At 45.8% G+C, this 19,247-nt stretch overlaps 1 protein-coding gene across 1 annotated transcript in view; it reads right to left on the bottom strand.

The window, feature by feature from the left end:
* Positions 1-19,247, bottom strand: part of LOC124584853 (neuroligin 4-like) — a 300,880-nt gene that overhangs the window by 167,217 nt on the left and 114,416 nt on the right. Inside the window, exons 2-3 of the mRNA XM_047131372.1 lie at positions 14,219-14,652; positions 9,823-10,122 (exon numbers count right to left, since the gene is read on the bottom strand). Coding sequence (XP_046987328.1) covers positions 9,823-10,122; positions 14,219-14,652 — 734 coding nt within the window. The remainder of the gene's footprint in view (positions 1-9,822; positions 10,123-14,218; positions 14,653-19,247) is intronic.

Genomic DNA, 19,247 nt, shown 5'->3' on the forward strand with positions numbered 1-19,247 from the left:
AGTATAGGCTCGCTCTCCATTCTATCCCAATCGGAATGATCCCACATAGCTGGGGTTGACTGAACTTTTCCTGGGATGAAATACAAAACATTGCAGGTCATGAAATGTCCTTGCATATATAAAAATGTTCTTCATTACCTTTTTTGGCACTATTCTATTACATACACTGTAGTGAACTGAGACTTCTCTGCTGTCGGAATTTAAATGACGAGTAGATGATTGATGACATTGCCCCACACTAGGAGCCAACAATTAATTGATAAATGAAATCAAACACAAAGGGCATGAAATTTAGGGGCTTGAAGTATGAAGGCAAAAGGATCGCTTAGATAATTGAAATGTGAAGGAAATGTATTTATTTCAGTGCTGTTGACTCCAACCAAAACAAAATTACAAATCTCAGGGCGTGGACACGAGTCGGCTATTAAGGGGAAGAGGGGGCCAGGACGAATCGTCTCACCATCATTCGTTATCATTCGTCGTGCACTGCTCAGCGGCAGGCGCTGCTTAGGCACTGCGCGTCGCCTCAGTGCTGTGCGGCACGAGTCGGTTGCCCTTATCAGCAATCGCTGCTTTGTTGGCGGGGTCCAGGTAAGATCTCCGCGTTGTATGCCCACTGTCGGTTGTGAAGCCAAAGCTGTGATATAATGGCTTCAGAAGGTAGAAGTTGGAGACGGATGGAAGAGACCTCATGTCCTCTCGTTTCCGCGCCGTCTCACCGACCGCCCCCTTTCGCTCTTCATCCATCTCCCAGCTCAATTCCTCTTCGAATTTTTTTTTTTCTTTTCGGCGTTGTCATTCGCGGACAAAATTTTCAATGCAGCCCAATGACAGACAGCCGTGTCACGCCCACGCCTTCCCTGCAGGGTAGATATTTCTTATCTGGCGTGGGCTGGCGTGTGCCTCAGAATTGGCATCTTTCTCACGATTTCATATTCTTACGATGTTTTTTCTGCATTCCGAAGCTGTTGTGACAGCAGCTACACAAAACTTCTTAGTAACCGCTATCTCTGCATAAGGTCTGGACAGACGCATGTTTGGGCTTTATCTCAGATTCTGCTGGTGTCCGTTATTTATGAGGAACGTTCTTACTGTCGGAAAAAAAGATAACATCTTTTTCAGATCGTTTACTCCTTTCACACGTCTCCCTCCACGAATTCTCCGCGCTTTGTGTACGCTCCTCCCTGTGCGTGTGGGGTGCTGGAATTGTTGGCACATTCCTGCTTTCTAAGGCAGGTAAAATGACTGCTGCCAGGGCAGTAGATCTCAGATGCTTTTGGGAAAACATTCTAGATGTTCTATTCTAGTGGCTGCAGGTATCCATCAGTTATCAGCAGTCTTCTCGGTCAGACAGGTCCTTCGTAAGATGTCCCTTCTTGAGTGAAGCGAGGGCGTCCACCCGTCTTCCCGCTGTGTGCTTGCAGAATGGAAGGAACGTTCTTTCTTCAGGTGCTCACTGCAGGGTGTCTGGCTTCCTCCTCCTCGGCCGCTGGCGCTGCGAGTTGGCGAAAGTGGCTATGGTCGGAGGTATCATAACACTTACACATTGCTTATATATTGTTACTACTGTTTTTAATTGCACGAAATATGGAACATTTAGTGTGTTCTCATATTCTTGCATATATCTCGTTAATTTACTTTGGGTCTTAACATTACTGCAAACACTTACACAGTGCTTATATAATGTTGTATTTCATAATCTGCTCATTGATTTCAATTCTGTATTTTCTGTATTGATTAACTAAGAGTAATTGTTGTAGTGTATTATTTTCCGTATAATTCAGTAAAGATGCATTTGGTGGTGTGATGGATGCTGAAGATGAATATGATGGCTAGACCTTATAACACCAATCCTTTATTTACAGAATCAGATGAAGGAATCATGTACCAGGTACCAACAAATGTTTTCAGGAAGGGGATTATATAATATGTAATTTTCCCTCGTATTAAGGTGTGAATGTGTTTTTCAAAGAGCCTGGCAGAGTTTAGTTTGTAGTTTTGGTTGTTATTTCGATTTTTGCAATTAATGTTTGTACAATTGCAACGCCCTGCATGAAGTCAAGTAATTTATCTTCAGCCTCAAGCCCAGTTAGAAGTGTGAATGAAAAGGGTGGCTCCCAAAAACGTGAACGGAGCTTTTGCTTCAATATCTGTGTTTGTGGGTTGGGAAGGATATTATGTTTTACAGTTTCTCCTCTCCTCTCAATTCCTGTGAATGAAGGTAGCACGAGGAGATCATAAGGAAGCTAGGTCCCTCAAGATTTAGCTTTTAGGATGCCACGCTAGCAATTTTTGAGTATGACATCTCTTGTGAAAAATCTTAATTGTGAGGAGGGAGTGATGAGAGGTGGCTAGTCATTCAAGCAAACCACATCTCATTCCCGTGTGAGACTATGGGATGAATTAACGGGTTAGTGACAATCAAACACAACAATTCCACTTGAAATTAAAATGAATAATAGGACAGTCATTGCAATGACACTACTAACTCTCTGTGACTTTTGAATTCTGACATGGTTTGCTGCATGCTGTAGTAGTTGTGTGTTGTGCCGGACAAGAGGCCACTGGGAGCAAGCGCACGCTTGAGGGACAACGCTGATGTGTCCCTTGGGATGGGGAAGGTGGCTTCCTTTCAGACCGAAGAATACAGCTGCGACCAGGTATGGATCAGAAGGGCGGAGCTGTTGTGAACCAGGTTGTAGAAGGCCCTACTGCTGCCACCAAGGCGACAGGCAACGAAACCTCCAGACAATATATCGAGACCCTAGCACTGTGTTAAGGAGCTGCCACCCCTCCCCCCCCCCCCCCCCCCTCCCACCACAGTTGACCTAGTTTAACTTTCTGTTCACAGTACACATCCACAACGTGACATGAAAAATCTTTCCCGCTGGGATGAGTAACTTTGTAGAAATATTGTCGGAATGCCAGAGCCTGTGAAAGTGTAGGTTTTGGCTACATTTTTAGGAAGAGTACAAAAACATCAGCTAGCTTGAATTATTATCACTTGGCTGGTGGCCCGCCAAGCTGACACCAAGAGACACAGGATAATTCTTTCCTGTCTGTTTTCCCATAGTCTGAAAATGTGCAAATGAAAATGACACCATCAGTCGTTGGTGGATGGCCTGCGCCTTAGGTTCTGAGCTCAACTTCTTAGATTAAGGGTTGTGCTAAGTCCGTTGACTGGGGAAACAGTTTTACAGAGTCTCTGGAGGAGGGAGTGCAACTACTACAAAGATATACCATTGGCCAGTATTGGCAGTAAATTTAGCGATTGATTGAAGAACTTTAGATGTGCAGAAAACAGGCACCAGAACAGTTAGGCTTGGTATAGTGGAGAGAGAAAATGTAGGCTGCTTACTCTGGAGAGGACACCACACGCGGGATCCAGACTCTGAGGAAAGATGGAGGGCGCCTTCTGACTACCGATAGGGATTCATCTGCATCTTCCATGTCTGGGACTGCAGTCTTAGGCGGCTTTGAGATAGCACTGTTTCGGTTTGCTGGTGGTCATCTTTGACTAGGGTAAGGTCATTCCGCAGCAACAGCATGTTTTAGCGTATGATAAGTGGGCTAATATATGGGATTAGGGGACCCTTGCCCTGTCGCTTTGCCGTGGTAGCCATGGAATCGATGCGTACTCCGTGCTTAACTCCGTGATAGGATAACGATGATCGTGGCTTGATCAGTTTACTACTCTCATCTGCCTCAGAACTTTGCCAACAATTACTTATAACATTACATTTTTGTTGCCAATGAACTACTTGTTTTAAGTGATCTGTTTGTAATGAATGCTAGATTGTTTTAATTGTAGGTATGCTACTGATAAAATGAATCATAATTATCCTGTAGTCCTTGATTTTCCTATCGTAGTTAATGAAACTCCCCCGCCCCCTCCTCCCCTCCTCCATGCTTAGGCAGAATTAACAGAAAGCTAGCGACACTCAGGGTACAGTACTTGTGCTTAGTTCCCTCCCTAAGCCTCCCCCCGCCCCCCTACCTCCTACACACGCTCCCCATAATTTATCGCGTTCTTTAAGCTCTGCTGCACAACTTGATTACACAGTAGTGGTCCCTGGGAAGCGATAAGGTACCGTAGCTGCGGCAAATGGATCATTAACAAGTCACGTTCGCGGCCTCTCACATGCAACGATACAAATAAAACTGGTGTTGATTAAAATGATTACAAGTTTCGTGAAGACCTAGGGTTACACAGAGGTAATATGATGTACTGGGTGATGTGTGACATCACTCCAGCAAGAACAGGACTAGAATATCCCTGTAGATCCATCCATAGCTGTTGCTGTATCTTTATGGAACATGGATGACACTTCCAGTTGTACCTATAGGTCTTACTTTATTTGCGGTAGATTACATCAGCTTCAGGCTCCCCTATGATTCCACCTGATCCTGTGGATACTGGGACGCAAAAAAGAGATACCCTCAAGGTATCATCAGACCTACAAACTTTCTCCCCTTTCTCACTCTCCCTCATCATTTCCACCAAGTCGCTTTTGCATCGCTCCCTTGTGGTCTTCCATTGTCTCGCCTCATACACACGTTTTTTCAGTCGATTAGTATGAAGAAGATTGCTCTCTTCGCCAATACATGGAGTGATGGTATACTAAAAGCGTGGCCTGGTGTCTAATACTGATGTACTCTTTGAACAGTGCGTAAGTGCGCCGTCAGTAAATGGCGTGAAAGCGTGATGAATCATAACAAAAGCTATAATGACGACAGTGCACTGTGAACTGGATTTACGTACTGTAAAGCTGTGTACCGCCGTAAGTGTGTAATTGCAGAGTGAAGATGAACAACGTTAACTCACCACGAATACAGAAAATTTGTCGGCCGCACTCAGGAAAGCCGCAACTAATGTCCATACAGTCGTGGAGGAATCTTGAAGAAGCACATGTAGCCCATGATTTTCAGTTTTGAGTTCTGTAAGTTTTCAAAAATCTCAAGACGTGCTCAGTGAAACACAGTGCATGCACACTCACAGTCATTTGATGCTTACGAATTATCGATATAATGTTTCTGCGTGAAACCTGTGGCACCAAATGAATTGTACTCACATGTCTTTGTCAGAAACATATAACACAAAGAAAAATTCTCTTGTTGATACCCGTTCTGAAGTGTCACACGCATGGTTACATTCTGCTTATACAAAATCAGCTTTTTTTCTTTCGTTTAAAAAAAAAATGTTAAAATGGCTCTGAGCACTATGGACCTTAACATCTGAGGTCATCAGTCCCCTTGACTTAGAACTACTTAAACCTAACTAACCTAAGGACATCACACACATCCATGCCCGAGGCAGGATTCGAACCTGCGACCGTAGCAGTCACGCGGTTCTGGACTGAAGTGCCTAGAACCGCACGGCCACCGTGGCCGGCTCTTTCGTTTCGCTCGGTCTTTATTTATCTACTCGAGAGTGTAACTTTACTGATAGTCTTAACTCTCCCTTATGTTACTCTTTTCAACAAAAGTAACTTTTTCACCGAGCGATCTGGCAAGGTGGTTAGTACAAGAAGCGGGAGAAAAATCCTGAATTTGATACTTCCATAAAATATTTTTGGCGAATGCTGAGATTGTTCCTATTACCGAGTCACAATCGATTCCCTGCCCCATCCCTGTCCACGTGAGCTGTTTGTCCATAATTATATGCTTCAATACTGACGAAATGTTCTACTCTGTCTTTCGAAAAAGAAACTGGGCAAACTACTGGGTGAAGTTTTCGTGTGCCTTGTCATTATTGTTCTGTGACGATTTCGTGTTTTTTTCTAATTATGTCAGGTCATGGGTGTTAAAAACTACCAAGTGTTGTTGTGAACTTGTACGATTCATATCTTAAGTACCTGTTACAAAAGATTTACTTCCGTTGTCGCCAAAATTTTGTGAAACTTACCAGTGACATTCCTTTATTTGAGATATTTTTCTTTTGTAATATAAATAACATCCAGTTCAAAGGAAATTCAGTGGTATTCATTATGAATTCATTTCAAGGGAAGGTTTTGGGCGTCCGAAAATGTACTCTTATTTCTGAGATTACTGTCATTAATATATTTGCTATAAGAATCCGCTGCTGGTACTTCAGCAGAACAAAGACAGTAGTACCAACCGAAAGACTTTTGTAACGATGAATGTTGTTAGTTCAGAATAATAGATTGAAAATTTTGAATGGTTTACCAGTTGCAAACAACGCAAGATTGTGACAAAAATGTTCTGTAGTTAATCATGAAGTAACTATTTGCGTGAATTCCCTGAGTTAATTATAGGTAAACTCTGTTTTATTTTCCTGTTTCGTAATCAGTATCTGTACTGATATACCAATAAAAACTACTAACTTGAAAGACACACATTAATTGTATATTACGTCGGTGTTTTGTAGAACAGGAGCCAACGATCTTACCGCATTGGTAAGAGCGGTTCCCTTCATACCATCAAAGTTAAACGCTGTCGGGGTTGACTAGCACTTGGATGGTCACCGTCCGATTCTTGCGAGTTCTGTTGGCAAGCGGGATGCACTCAGCCGCTATGACGCCAACTGAGGAGCTACTTGATTGAGAAGTAGCCGAACCGGTCACGAAAAGTGGCAACGGTTGGTAGAGCGGTGTGCTGACCACACGCCATATCCGCGTCCGGTGACGGTTAACAACTGATAATGACACGGTAGCTGGTCGGTATCGTTGGGCGTTCAATGCCGGTTCTGACAGCATTTGCTTGTTTGTTTAGTAGAATAAGTTCCTAACATAAAATGAAACAAAAAGGACTTTTAAGTTGTAAAACGAAACGACAAGCTCTGATTTGTGATTATAGAAGTTTCGAGTTACATGATTCCAGTTTCACTCATTAAGCGTGTAGTCAAGGTTGATGTACTGTGGCGTTTCGTGAAGTATACGGTTTTGCTTTTCTCTCCATTAAGAGAAGGTTACCAGACTAAACACTCGGCTGACATCTTCCCATACTACGACTGGATAACGCTACAGTGGAATTCGTCGGAGCGGGGGGGGGGGGGGGAGGGGGGTGGCACACTTCAAACCAGTCAGAAGACTGACTACTGAAAAAAAGAAAATATAGACGCTTGTCACTTGGAAGTGAACTGGGCATACTCGACTGATTTCGTCCTGGATTATGGTGAGATGGTTACTGGCTCCCATGCTTGCAATATATTTACGTGATTGTACGTTGCGTCGTTTTCAGCTTAAGTAGCATTAAATTTCTGTCTGCGATACATTTTCCAGTCGGGATTGACTTGGGAAATGTATGGTCTCTGTTCGCGCACACTAGTTTTGAGATCACTTGGGATGAATATACAATTCTATTTCAGTCATCAAAGATTACAAGTTTCTTAGCTCATTGCTCTTCCACTCATCAAATAATACTTCGGGCATTTCAGCTGTTATGTGGTAATTTTCTTTTGTTTACGATATCTTGTATTCAATTATTGAACATTGTAATAAGTATGAATATAATTTGGGATTCATATAAGCTTATTTTCATTCCCCCTGATCTGTCTTCAAATTAGTCTCCCACATGCTCCATACTTTCACATGTATTCACTACGTTCTCGAAATTACTACATTGACTTTAACTTAATTTAACGCGGAGAGAGTATAAGCTGCCTTAATCAGAGATGAAAGTGTTAGGAAATAAAGTTTTCATTTCGGGATTTGCCTGAACTTCGAGACACGAGCCAGCGAAGAAGGAGAAACCGATATGATTTCTGTACTACACTGACTCAGGTCTCTTCAATTTTCTAGCTGTTGCAAGACATGGAGAGCGAAAACATTCACACAGCACGAGTTGTATCTATAAGTGATCTATTCTAAGGATTCACTTTCGTCTTGATTACGTTTGGTTAAGCCCCTCTTTAATTACTCTGTTGTACTTTGCGAAATTTCTTACGACTAAGGAACTTAAAATCAGATTGCGTTTATTCACATATAGATCCTATTTTATATAAAAAGGTAACTTTTTTGTTATGAACTCACGGGTTAAAATAAACAGTAGCGCAATGCTTTCAATGTTACGCAGAACATCAAAGTTTTCATGGAACAACAACCGAATAACTTCGACCTTTTCGGAATTCAGTGGTGAAGGTAGCACGGGCGCGACGAACTTCTTCAATCTATTGCGAACGGACTTTTCCGAAGGTGTTGAAACAAGCGATTCTGGGTATAGTTATTTAGGGCTCTGTGAAAATTGTTTCTATTTTGACCGATGTTGTTTCCTTAAACGCTTACTGTAAACAAACTACGCAGGCATTTTCTGAACCACCGTTGTTTTAAAAACAACATGTACCAAATTTTAAAAGAATGTCACTTCAACACAGCCAACTACAGGTCGTTCGTGTAAGACTTATAGGTGACAGAGGTACAACAGGTAGAAAGCCGTAATACGTGTCTGGATCAGAATAACAAACTGACTGACAGTTGTTTACAAGGCGTTTGTCATAGCAACAATGTTATCAGAGAATGTACAGGGGAGGTCACTATATCTGTTCTGATCACTTCTGTCTATCGCTCTGCTACTGAAAGTGCAGTCGACACTTGCGGTCTGTACAGTTTTCTTTGATTGCGCTATTTCTCTGTATGACGTGTTTGTTTTGCGCGCTAAAGTTGTCGTTGGTTGCACTGTTTCTCAGTGCAACGTGTTTGTTTTGTGCGACAGAATGTTCTGAAATAGTTCCGAGAGTACACAGTGGAGACTATTACCACCCCGATAAGCAAACCTAATACTGCAACTGAACGAGCAGCATGTGAATGCATCCAGAACGGGATCGCCCTGCAGCCATACACACTGCCTGATCAAAAGTATCTGGACACCGATATATAATGTGGGACTGACTACTAGATGTCACGAGAGCGGATTTGTCAATATAAAAGGAGGCCAGGAGTACTGTGTTGTGAGCAAAGAAGCAGTAACAACAAAATGGCTCGGTCAAGAGAGACAATGGGCTGGTCATTGGACATCAATTGAGGAACAAAACCATCAGAGACATTTCAGCCTTTCAAAAGTCGCCCAAGACGACTATCGATCAGGTGACTGTGAAGGGGAAACGCGAAGGTACAACCGCTATTACATCGAGATCAGGCAGAGGTTATATAGAGATGGACAGGGACCATCTAGAATTTCAAAGGATGGTTGTAAAAAAAAAAAAAATAGTCACGTGAAGCCAGCGTAAGAAATCGTTCGGCAGTTCCAAAGTGCTACCACTGGTGAGGATTTCGCACCTTGCCACTAATTTTGCGTCAAACCATGCGTAACTGATTATTTTTCCGAAAACTGGCGTTTTAGCTGATTATGAATCATGGTGCACCGCAGGAATTTCACCGAAAACAATTTCAAATAATCTTGTCATTTTTTTAAAACCATTCATCTGACGTACAGTTAGGAGACGAATAAGGATGCCGTTGTATAACTACACCATGGAAAACGTTTGGGTACTAATCTTCTACAGACAGGGGTAAGTAAATGGAAAACGAAAATGAAATTAATGATCGTGTTTCGAGTCAAGGAAAAAAAATTAAGAAGCTACGACGCTAACCATTGTGCCACCATTTCGTTTGAGGATATCACGTGGTGAAAGACGCACGTAGTTCCTCGAAAATGCCTCAAAAACTTCGACCGTCGTTTCTTCAGAAACAGTAATCTACAGATAAGCCAAGACATGTGTTAAGTTATTTTGTCCCCTCTTCCACTGAGCGAAGTTTCTGGGAAATCGGGTTATGGCACTTGCCGTGTTCTACTCATCAGATGTTCTGATTGAGGTGCAGACCAGTGGCACACTGCGAGCGCCAGCTCTGCGGGTTGCCTACCCACCTGCGGGAAGTCGCGCTCCGCCGCCTGGTGGCAGAAGTGCAGGAAATAGGTGCGGCCGGGCCCCGGGCGCGCCGCGTGCAGGAAGCCGACGCGCAGCAGCGGCGCCGCCGTGTGGCCGTCGCTCAGCAGCTCCAGCGTCGCGTCGCGCACGTTGAGCGGCAGCTGCACCGGCCGCTCCCAGTCCGTGTACTCGTTCTTCAGCGTCGAGAAGATCTCGTTCAAGTGGTACAGGTACGCGTTCCGCACGAACGTCCGCAGGATGCGGTCGCGCCGGCTCTCGTTGAAGCCGAACTCCAGGTCCTGCCGCACGTCGTTCCATAAATTCCCACTTACACATATGAAAAACTATTTTGAAAAAAAAAAAAAATAGGGCCAAACATCTTATCAAACGATTTCTACAAAAGTAGATTATATAAACATTTTACAAGCCTTTGAATGTGCACCAAATAAGGTGCCGATTGAAAATTTAATGTTCAGTTTTTAACTTAGAATTTTAAACAATGGTAGAGGATATTTGTCTAGTGGGTTAAGTAGACCGCTCACTCTGCTATTGTGTGGCCATCAACAAAGGAAGTAGCCTACGAAACTGTCGTTCGACAGATTCTTGACTGTTGCTTATATGTATGGGATCCATACCAGATAGGACTGACAGAGTAAACGTTGGATTGTACGTAAGGGCCCTGTTTCTCGGTCTGCCAGTCTACAAGATTTGAACTTTTCCTCTGGGCGGGGGGGGGGGGGGGGGGAACTAATAGACCCTGTTTACAAGAACTACATCAGATAAAGCACGGTAAATTCTGATGAAATTATGGGACGTTTGCATCACTCTTTGCGCACAAGACTTGAAGCTTCTAGCCTGCTGGAGTGGTCGAGCAGTGTTAGGCGCTACAGTCTCGAGCCGCGTGACCGCTACGGTCGCAGGTTCGAATCCTGCCTCGGGCATGGATGTGTGTGATGTCCTTATGTTAGTTAGGTTTAAGTAGTTCTTAGTTCTAGGGGACTGATGACCGCAGAAGTTAAGTCCCATAGTGCTCAGAGCCATTTGAACCATTTTGAACTTGAAGCTTCTATTGCAGCTGCTGGGCGGCAGTTTGAACCCAGGCTTTGTTTCAAGCTCCTTCTGGCGTCTATTTTGAACCCTATTTACTTTGTTTCCCTCTTTACCTTTCTCTCTCTCTCTGTCTCGCTCTCTTTCCAGCCACCCTTGCCCCCCTCCCTACCTGTTTCAGTGCGTGTGTGTCTTCAGCTTTTCTCTGTTAGGGTTGTCTTTTTTTATAGTTCTTACAGTGTTTCTGATAGTGCACCACAGCAAAAGGTAGTGTAATCGTTTATACAGTGTTTCCCTTCTAATTTTCTCTGTATAGTGCGGACACTTTTAATGTAGCAGTCTGCTGCGAGCAAAAATAAACGAGAACAAAAGATGCCTCTCTTGCCTCTGGCAGCGCTAGCAGTCAGCACGCGAGACACGCGAGATTTGTGCTGACACACGGTAACTGCGATTGCCTTTTTCGGGGTAGTCCGAATCGTACTCGAATCCCATTATGGATATGAAACAGCCTCTTCACCCACCTCAAAATAAACTAAAAGCAATGAGCAACGCACACATAATGGCGTAGTGGCTACCAAAATTATTTGATAAGGCTGACATTGTGTAAACGAGGCAGCACAGGCCCGACCTCTTCTGGTGTCTTAGCCATAGTTCAAAAAATTCTTATCTAAAACTGCTGCGGTAAAATGTCTGCACAATAAGTTTTCAAAAGCGGCTATGGATGGATTTCAGTATTTTAAATCTATGTGTATTTTAGTTGGATGGTAGTTGTGGGCTGTTAATTGGCCAGCAAATGTCATATGCAGCTATTACTATTTATGATTCTAAGGTCTTCTGAATACCTTCTTTTAAAATTTCTGTTTCTCTGTCCTGTATATTATTTGTTCACGACATCCTGACTGAGTGTACAGGGAGGTGTGGGGAGCGATAAAGCAAGCTCTCCCCACTGACACCCAACACTTAAGAGGGCTGCGGGGAGCGTGAGGGTGCAGATGCAGCCAGCTACACTTTCCTCACTGTGTTGGCACCCCACTTCTGCATAATTTTTTTTGTACGACAATTACTTCATAATGGCTATTGTACACGCAGAGGCCGCACTGTGCTGCCGCGCGGTCTAGGGCGCCTTGTGACGGTTCTCGCGGCTTCCCCCGTCGGAGGTTCGAGTCCTCCATCGGGCATGGGTGAGTGTGTTGTCCTTAGCGTGAGTTAGTTTAAGTTAGACTAAGTAGTGTGTATGCTTGGTCCCATAGGACTTCCCACAAATTTCCAAATTTTTACACACAGAGGTATTGTATTAGTAGATCGTCAATGTTGGCTGTGGCTGAGCACAAAACATCTTTGGCCCTGAGTTGAGTGACTTCTATGAACTTCCATCGACCCAGAACTGGGAAGCACTTGATCAGGAAGTCGTGAACAAACAGTGCCAGCCGCCGCTGGTCGAAATGTGCTGATTGCAATTAGCAGATGGCACAGCATTCTGCCATCATGGTCCCTTATCAGTAAGCTGGTATTACCACCGGTTAGGCAACCAGCGGAGTTACTGAAATGTCAACACACCTGTTCTTGTCACTTATAAGCACTGGCGGGCCAGCTAGCAAAGGGTATTGAGTCGGCAGCGACTGTGGAGTGGGCTACCTCCACGTGGTATGGAGAAGCCTCATTGCTTTGTTGTCGTCTGCTAATGCAGTCGTCAATGGCTGTCGTCTCACGGGTTCGCCTGACAGACAGTCCTACACCAGCACTGGTGGTCTGAAGGACCATTAACTAGAAATAAGCCATACATGAGGGGCTGGGGTCCATTACACAGATGCCATCACTTCTGTCATTAGCCGCTGCATAGGCAGGCCCGTGCCAGCCTACGTCCCTAGCAACTGATGCAGCACCAGTCACCAGACTGGGACGCTAACTGTGTAAGGTCGCCCCGCTCTAAACTGCGCAGAAACCCGAAGGCTGCGAGCAAGTAAACGACAGCACATTGCCACTGAGGACAGGGAGTTCGACCCACCATTCCAAGCCCCAGGTTGACGTACAAGAGAAATCAATAAACTAGTTCTGAGTCGTGGCTATATTTGATCCTGCTTGTCACTATTGGACCCGCAGACCAGCACATCCAGGGTAAAGGCATCAGAATGGCCACTTTGACAGTTCTGCTCATGATCGACTACTCTCCAGTGAGATCGACGCTATCCATCACCATCTGGAGTTCGCTTCACAGATGCCATCGCCTCTGTAATTAGCCACTGCTGGGACAGCAGTATGCAGTAACTCTGCATAGCTGTGACAGTCTGCACTAATGCAGCACTGGCCGCCAGACTGGAATACTAACTGTGTGTGGTCGCCCTAGTCAGACAGCATTGAATCATAAAGGCTGTGGGTGAGGAAACGCCAGTACACTGCTGCTGAAGACTGTAGCTTCAGGAACCTATGCGCCAGCTGTATATACAAGAGAAATAAATCAAGTACAGTAATTCTAATCACAGTGCGGATAGATTTGATTCTGCTTACCTCCAGTGAACTTGCAACGGCTAAATAAGGGTATCAAAATTGCTGCTCTGACAAATCTGTTCCTGATATTCAACTTCCAATGACGACCAACACCATCTGGAATTCGCCTCACAGACGCATCGCTTCTGTCGTTAGCAGTTGCCGGGGCATTCTTCTGGCACGCCCTGTTGCGGCATTGACATTGCAGTCTGCAGCGCTTACTGTGCGAGATTTGTCCGCTCTAGAACACTATGAGCCTTGGAGGATGTTGGCGATGAAATGAGAGTGCCGCAGTGGACTGTGGGCTCGACCCATCCCTCCCAAGTGCCAACTTGACGTAAAAGCGATATAAATCAAACGTCAACACGGTCCGTGGTAGGCTATGATGTGATTTTTATTTAATCGTGCGATTCACAAATTTCGACTGCTTGTCGCTGTCAAGCACAATCACATGGTAACTAACAGGAGCTGGCAACAAATTACTAGTTGCTGTCAGTTGCCATGCGGTTGTGCTAGAAAATGACAAGTAGTTGAAATTAGCGAAGCGCACGAGTACGTAAAAATCACATACAGCTACTACGGACCACGTTTACGTTTATTAGACATCTGGAAGCTGTGGATCCCCATACATACAAAAATTTTAAGATACCAATCAACTAGTTCCTGGATTTTCTCCTGCTTCCTGCTAACGAAACTGCGCACCCTGAGTAAGGGAGTCGGAACGGCAGCCTTGACAAGTCTGCTCCTGATCTTTCACACTCCAACGAGATCAACACAAACCACGACTGACGCCGCCGCTATAATACTGACTGACAAGAGTTGCGAGAGTTAATCAGCCGCTAGGCGGAGTGAAAGTGCACTTACCTGAGCGCTGAGGTCGAGGTAGGATTCGGTGGTGGTGAGGCCGAAGAGCAGGTCGCGGTCGGGGAAGTCCGCTGCGGCGGCGGCGGCGGGGGAGTCCCCGTCGGCGGCCAGCCTCCAGGCGGGCGCCGCCTCCTCGGCCGCCGCCCGCGTCGCCGCCTCCGCCGCGGCCGCCGCCGCCTCCGCCGCCTCCGAGGAGGCGTCCGCTGGCGTGAGGAAGGGCGCGAAGCCGGGCAGGAAGCGCGGAGCGTCAGCTCGCACGGCGAGCAGCGCGGCCAGCGGCAGGTCCCGCAGGCACGGCGCCAGGTCCTCGGCCAGCAGGTCTCCGTGGCAGCCCGTGTGCTCCGCCACGCGCCGCTTCACCGCCAGCGGGTCGCGCTGCACCGCCCACGGGCTCAGCGCCGACCCCGACAGTAGCACCACGCGCCGTACCAGCTCTGCAAGGACACCCGCCGTCACTTCGCCTCTATATGGGGCCTCCGTCGTGACTGATACATCTATACATTCGTCTACTTGTTATCGTCCAACGCGCCCCAACTTCCACCAACTTCTACATCCTGAAACGAATCTATACTCTTGTGATATCTGTTCTGATGACGACACACCTGTCATATGAATCTTTCGATACAGTTCTTATTCTAGGGATATTTCTTTAGATTTACAGTATTTATTTGCTCTGTGTCACTTTGTGGTTCCATTTTGGATGTTTTGTAGCTGTTTTTAGAAACTTCATATATCATATTATACTGTCTCCATTATACGAGAAGCGATCAATCTCTCTTTCAATTGTGCCTTTGTACCGCAATTTCCATATGGTCGGCGTGGTTACAACGGATTTGGCAAGGTTAATTTAAAGGGGTGACCGGATGCCCTTCCTACCCCATACGCCCCAGGACGGAGTCAGTGTACCCCAGCTGTCTGCGTCCAGTGTAAACCATGATATAATGCGGAAGTGTTACAGATGTCTGCGTGTCGTGTAACTGAGGCGGGATGTGAGGACCAGCCCAGTATTCAGCTAGCGGGATGTGGAAAACCACCTAAAAACCACATCCAGGCTGGCCGACACACTGGTCACGTCGTTAATCCGCCAGGCGGATTCGATCCGGTGCTGGCGCTACTAGCCGAGTCCAGGAAGCAACGAATTAGCGCTCTCGGCTAATTTGGTGGATTATACTAGGAGAGATCAATATGTAATGTAGTACATTTTTTTTCTCGGACAATTTCGGTTGACAAAATGCGAAATTTGTTGTGGGACGTTGTAGAATAGTCCCGATTTAGCCCCTATAGTTTGTCTGCCCCTGGTAGCTGAGTGGCCAGTGCGACGGAATGTCATACCTAACGTTGTCTGTCCCTGGTAGCTGAGTGGCCAGTGCGACGGAATGTCATACCTAAAGGCCCTGGTTCGATTCTTGGCTGGGTCGGAGATTTTCTCCGCTCAGCTAATGGGTGTTGTGTTCTCCTTATCATCATTATTTCATCCCCATCGCCACACTAGTCGCCGAAGTGGCGTCAACTCGAAGGACTTGCACCAGGCGACCCGTCTTCCCGACGGGAGGCCCTAGCCACACGGCATTTCCATTCCCTATAGTTTCATGAAGTTCCGATAGGTGGCGGCGATATATGTACCCTTCAAAATGTCGAGCGGAAAACCAGAGAATAGCAGATATTCATCGGCGCTCTCAGATTGTCTAGGGAAACCTGTCAATGAACAAAAGCACGGTGAGTCGTTGGGCGAGGCGTTTGGCATCATCGCAACAAGGTCGCAAACCTGACCGATCTTCCGCATGCTGACCGGCCGCACACAGATGATTCCTGCAATACTAGAAAGTGTAGACACACTCCTCCGAGATTGTTGACGGATCACAAACACCTCTCTGACACAATCGTCCAACACTGAGGGTACTAAAAGGTCTAGACCCACTGGGTTCCCCGCCGCGTAACGAATAACCATAAACAGTGACAAAGTACAACTGTGCGGATTGCTTGCGCATTACAGGGCTGTTCGTGACAATTTTTGGCGAACGTCGTTACAGGTGATGAAACATGGATTCATAACTTCGAACCGGAAACAAAACGGCAATCCACTGAGTGACACCACAGCACCTTTCCTCCGAAGAAAAAGTTCAAATCCGTGTCCTCAGCCGGTAAAGTCACGGCGACGATCTGCTGGGAACCTGAAGATGTTGTTCTGTTTGGTGTCCTCCCTCATGGTGCAACTATCAACTGGGAATTGTATAGTGCTACCCTCAGGAAAACGAAGAAACGACACAAAATGCAAACGAGAGGCACCACGCAAGTCTGCGCACCAGAGAGAAGTTCACAAAACTTCATTGGATGAATTTGTCATGCAGCCTACAGCCTGTATCTCGCACCTGCCATCTGTTTGGTCCAATGAAGCAGTGCGTGGGTGATGGGGGGTTGTTGATGTTGCAAGACGTTGGCTCCGACATCGACCGGTGGAGTGGTACTATGCGGGGGTACAGGTCCTCCCAGTGAAGTGGCGTATCCGCCCGGCTAGCCTCGCGATCTAACGCCCTGCTTCCAGAGCGGAAGACGTGCCGGTCCCCGGCTGATTAGTGTCGAGGTCCTGTGTGCCGGCCACCCTGTGAATGGTTTTAAGGCGGTTTTCCGTCCGCCTGGGCGAATGCGGGTCGGTTCTCCTTTTTCCGCCTCAGTTACCATAATTACTCTACCACGCAAACATTTGGGGTTACACTCGTCTGGTATGAGACTTCCCGGCTCCCGGGTGGGGGAGGGGGGGGGGGGTGGGAGCACAGGGGGGCCGAGCCGCACAATAACCCTGGGCCCAGTGTGGGGCGGCGGTGGGGTGGGTGGACTGCTGTGTCCTGTTGTGGGGATGTGAACCACTGAGGACTACGGCGGGACGAAGTATCTCTATCGTTTCTAGGTCCCCGGTTCAAATCTGGCGTATGGCTGTCGCACTGATTGGGGATTATGTCGCAAAATAGTCTTTTGTAGCCAAAAGACTGGGGAATAATATGGTGTATTGAAATCCTGAAATCCTGCATCATTAGTGGTCACGTGAACATTCTCACACTTATGGAGGAGGTTCTGGATGTCCACACAGCACTGGATCGTTGTATTGTAAGGGCAGCAATGGTTCGTACAGCTACCACAGCCTGTGAGCCCAGACATGTTAACACGAACTGTCGCGAACCAGTTACTAGCAGTGGGACTATGTGCATGCATATGTCTGGCCCGTCTTCCTCTCAAGCCACAGCATCAACGTGCACGATTCGACTGGTGCTGTCAGAGAATCACTTGGAATGTGGAATCGCGCACCGTGGTCTTCAGCGATGAAAGCAAATTCTGTCCGTATGTACGCGATGGTCATTTGTCTATACGACGTAGACCTGATGAGCGCTAACTCATAGAGTCAGTTCGTCCGAGACAGACTGGTCCCAGACTACGCCTTATGGTGTGGGGTGCAATAAGCTACAGCGCTCGTTCACTTTTGGTGTTTCTGGAGGGGACGCTAACCAGTGTTGGGTACGTGCAGAATTTTGTTATACCCGTTCTTTCGCTGTTCTTGCAACGCGGAGTGATGTGCTGCTCAAACAGGATAATGCTCTCCTACAAACCACCTGTGGAACTCAGCGTGCTTTGCAAGACGAGCAGCGACTTCTCTGGCCAGCAGGATTTCCGGACTTGTCCCCAATCGAGCACATGAGGGACATGATTCGTGCGACTACGGAACCAACAACTCTTACAGAACTACGTGAACAGATAGAGCAGGCGTGGCATAACGTATTTCGGGACAGCATTCGTCATCTGTACGATCTACAAAAAATCAACAGCCACGATAGCACAGATATTTCTATATTTGAAACAACCGGTTTCGACAGAATTTGCTGTCATCTTCAGGTCTTAAAAAATCTTTTTGTTATGAACCGTATTCATTTTACGTTGGACCTTATGCTATGTTGTCATGTGGATAAAAACCAGCACATCACAAAAGAATTGTCATAACTAAAATATTTAAAAATGTAAAGCATTTTGCGCAAACGGCCATGTCCATATATATATCATTCACAGATGCTTATTACATCACAGAAACACAGTACACAGTAGCGCATGTGTTTACATAAGCTGCAGTATCCCGACGTGTCAGGTTCAGTCGACCACAATTTGAAAGATCTTTTAACAAACTGGTTTTTCTTAATTTTTTAGAAACAGATTACTTTGTTTGTGAACAACAGAAACACTTTTTTCTTATTTAAAAGCCTATATTTTGTTGCATGGGCAATACTTCCCAACACTGTTTCTAACATCTCGAATCTTAAGTCTTAGAAAAGATTTACTTGCTCTGTCATTTCGCTCTGAAAAATTTTCTTTGTCATTTACATCAAAAATAATGTTCAAGCAAAGGTTCTGTGTAGTTATACCTCATTTCACAACAACAACAAAAGATTTATACCAGTTGTGCCTTCAGTGGCGCACACCAGCCGTCGTTCCCCAGCATGTTGTGAACTCCAAAAATAGTCGGAGAATTATGCATAACTCCATGAAGATCCATTGCCATCATAGATGCATGCATGTAGGTTTCATTCTGTTTGTGTCGTTCACGTGTGGCAAGTGCTAGTTAGTTTGAAAAAAAAAAGGGTGTCTTTCACAGACCAAAAGAAACTAGATATTCTACATCTCTACGGAGAACGCAGAGGAGAATAGTTGAATCTTACGCAAAAAGCTATTCAACAAGAATGATAATCTAGTGAATGTGCAAAAGAATTGCTATAGGAAGAGCATTGGAATATTACGCAGAGGAAAACAGCAAACCTGCAACGAGTAGGCCGAAGCAAATACATGTTGCTAATAAGCCAGATATTTTATGTGAATGTAGGCTTTTCCAGTGTATCCTGCTGATGAAATCTTCTCGGGCTTCCATCCGGGTAGCTGCGTCGAAAATCCGCGACGTTTCGATGAGTGTCATTCTCATCATCTTCGCCAGAAGATGATGAGAATGACACTCATGGATGGAAGCCCGAGAAGATTTCATCAACAAACCAGATAT

Source organism: Schistocerca americana, chromosome 1 (assembly GCF_021461395.2).
Source record: "Schistocerca americana isolate TAMUIC-IGC-003095 chromosome 1, iqSchAmer2.1, whole genome shotgun sequence".
NCBI classification, from domain to species: Eukaryota; Metazoa; Arthropoda; class Insecta; order Orthoptera; family Acrididae; genus Schistocerca; species Schistocerca americana.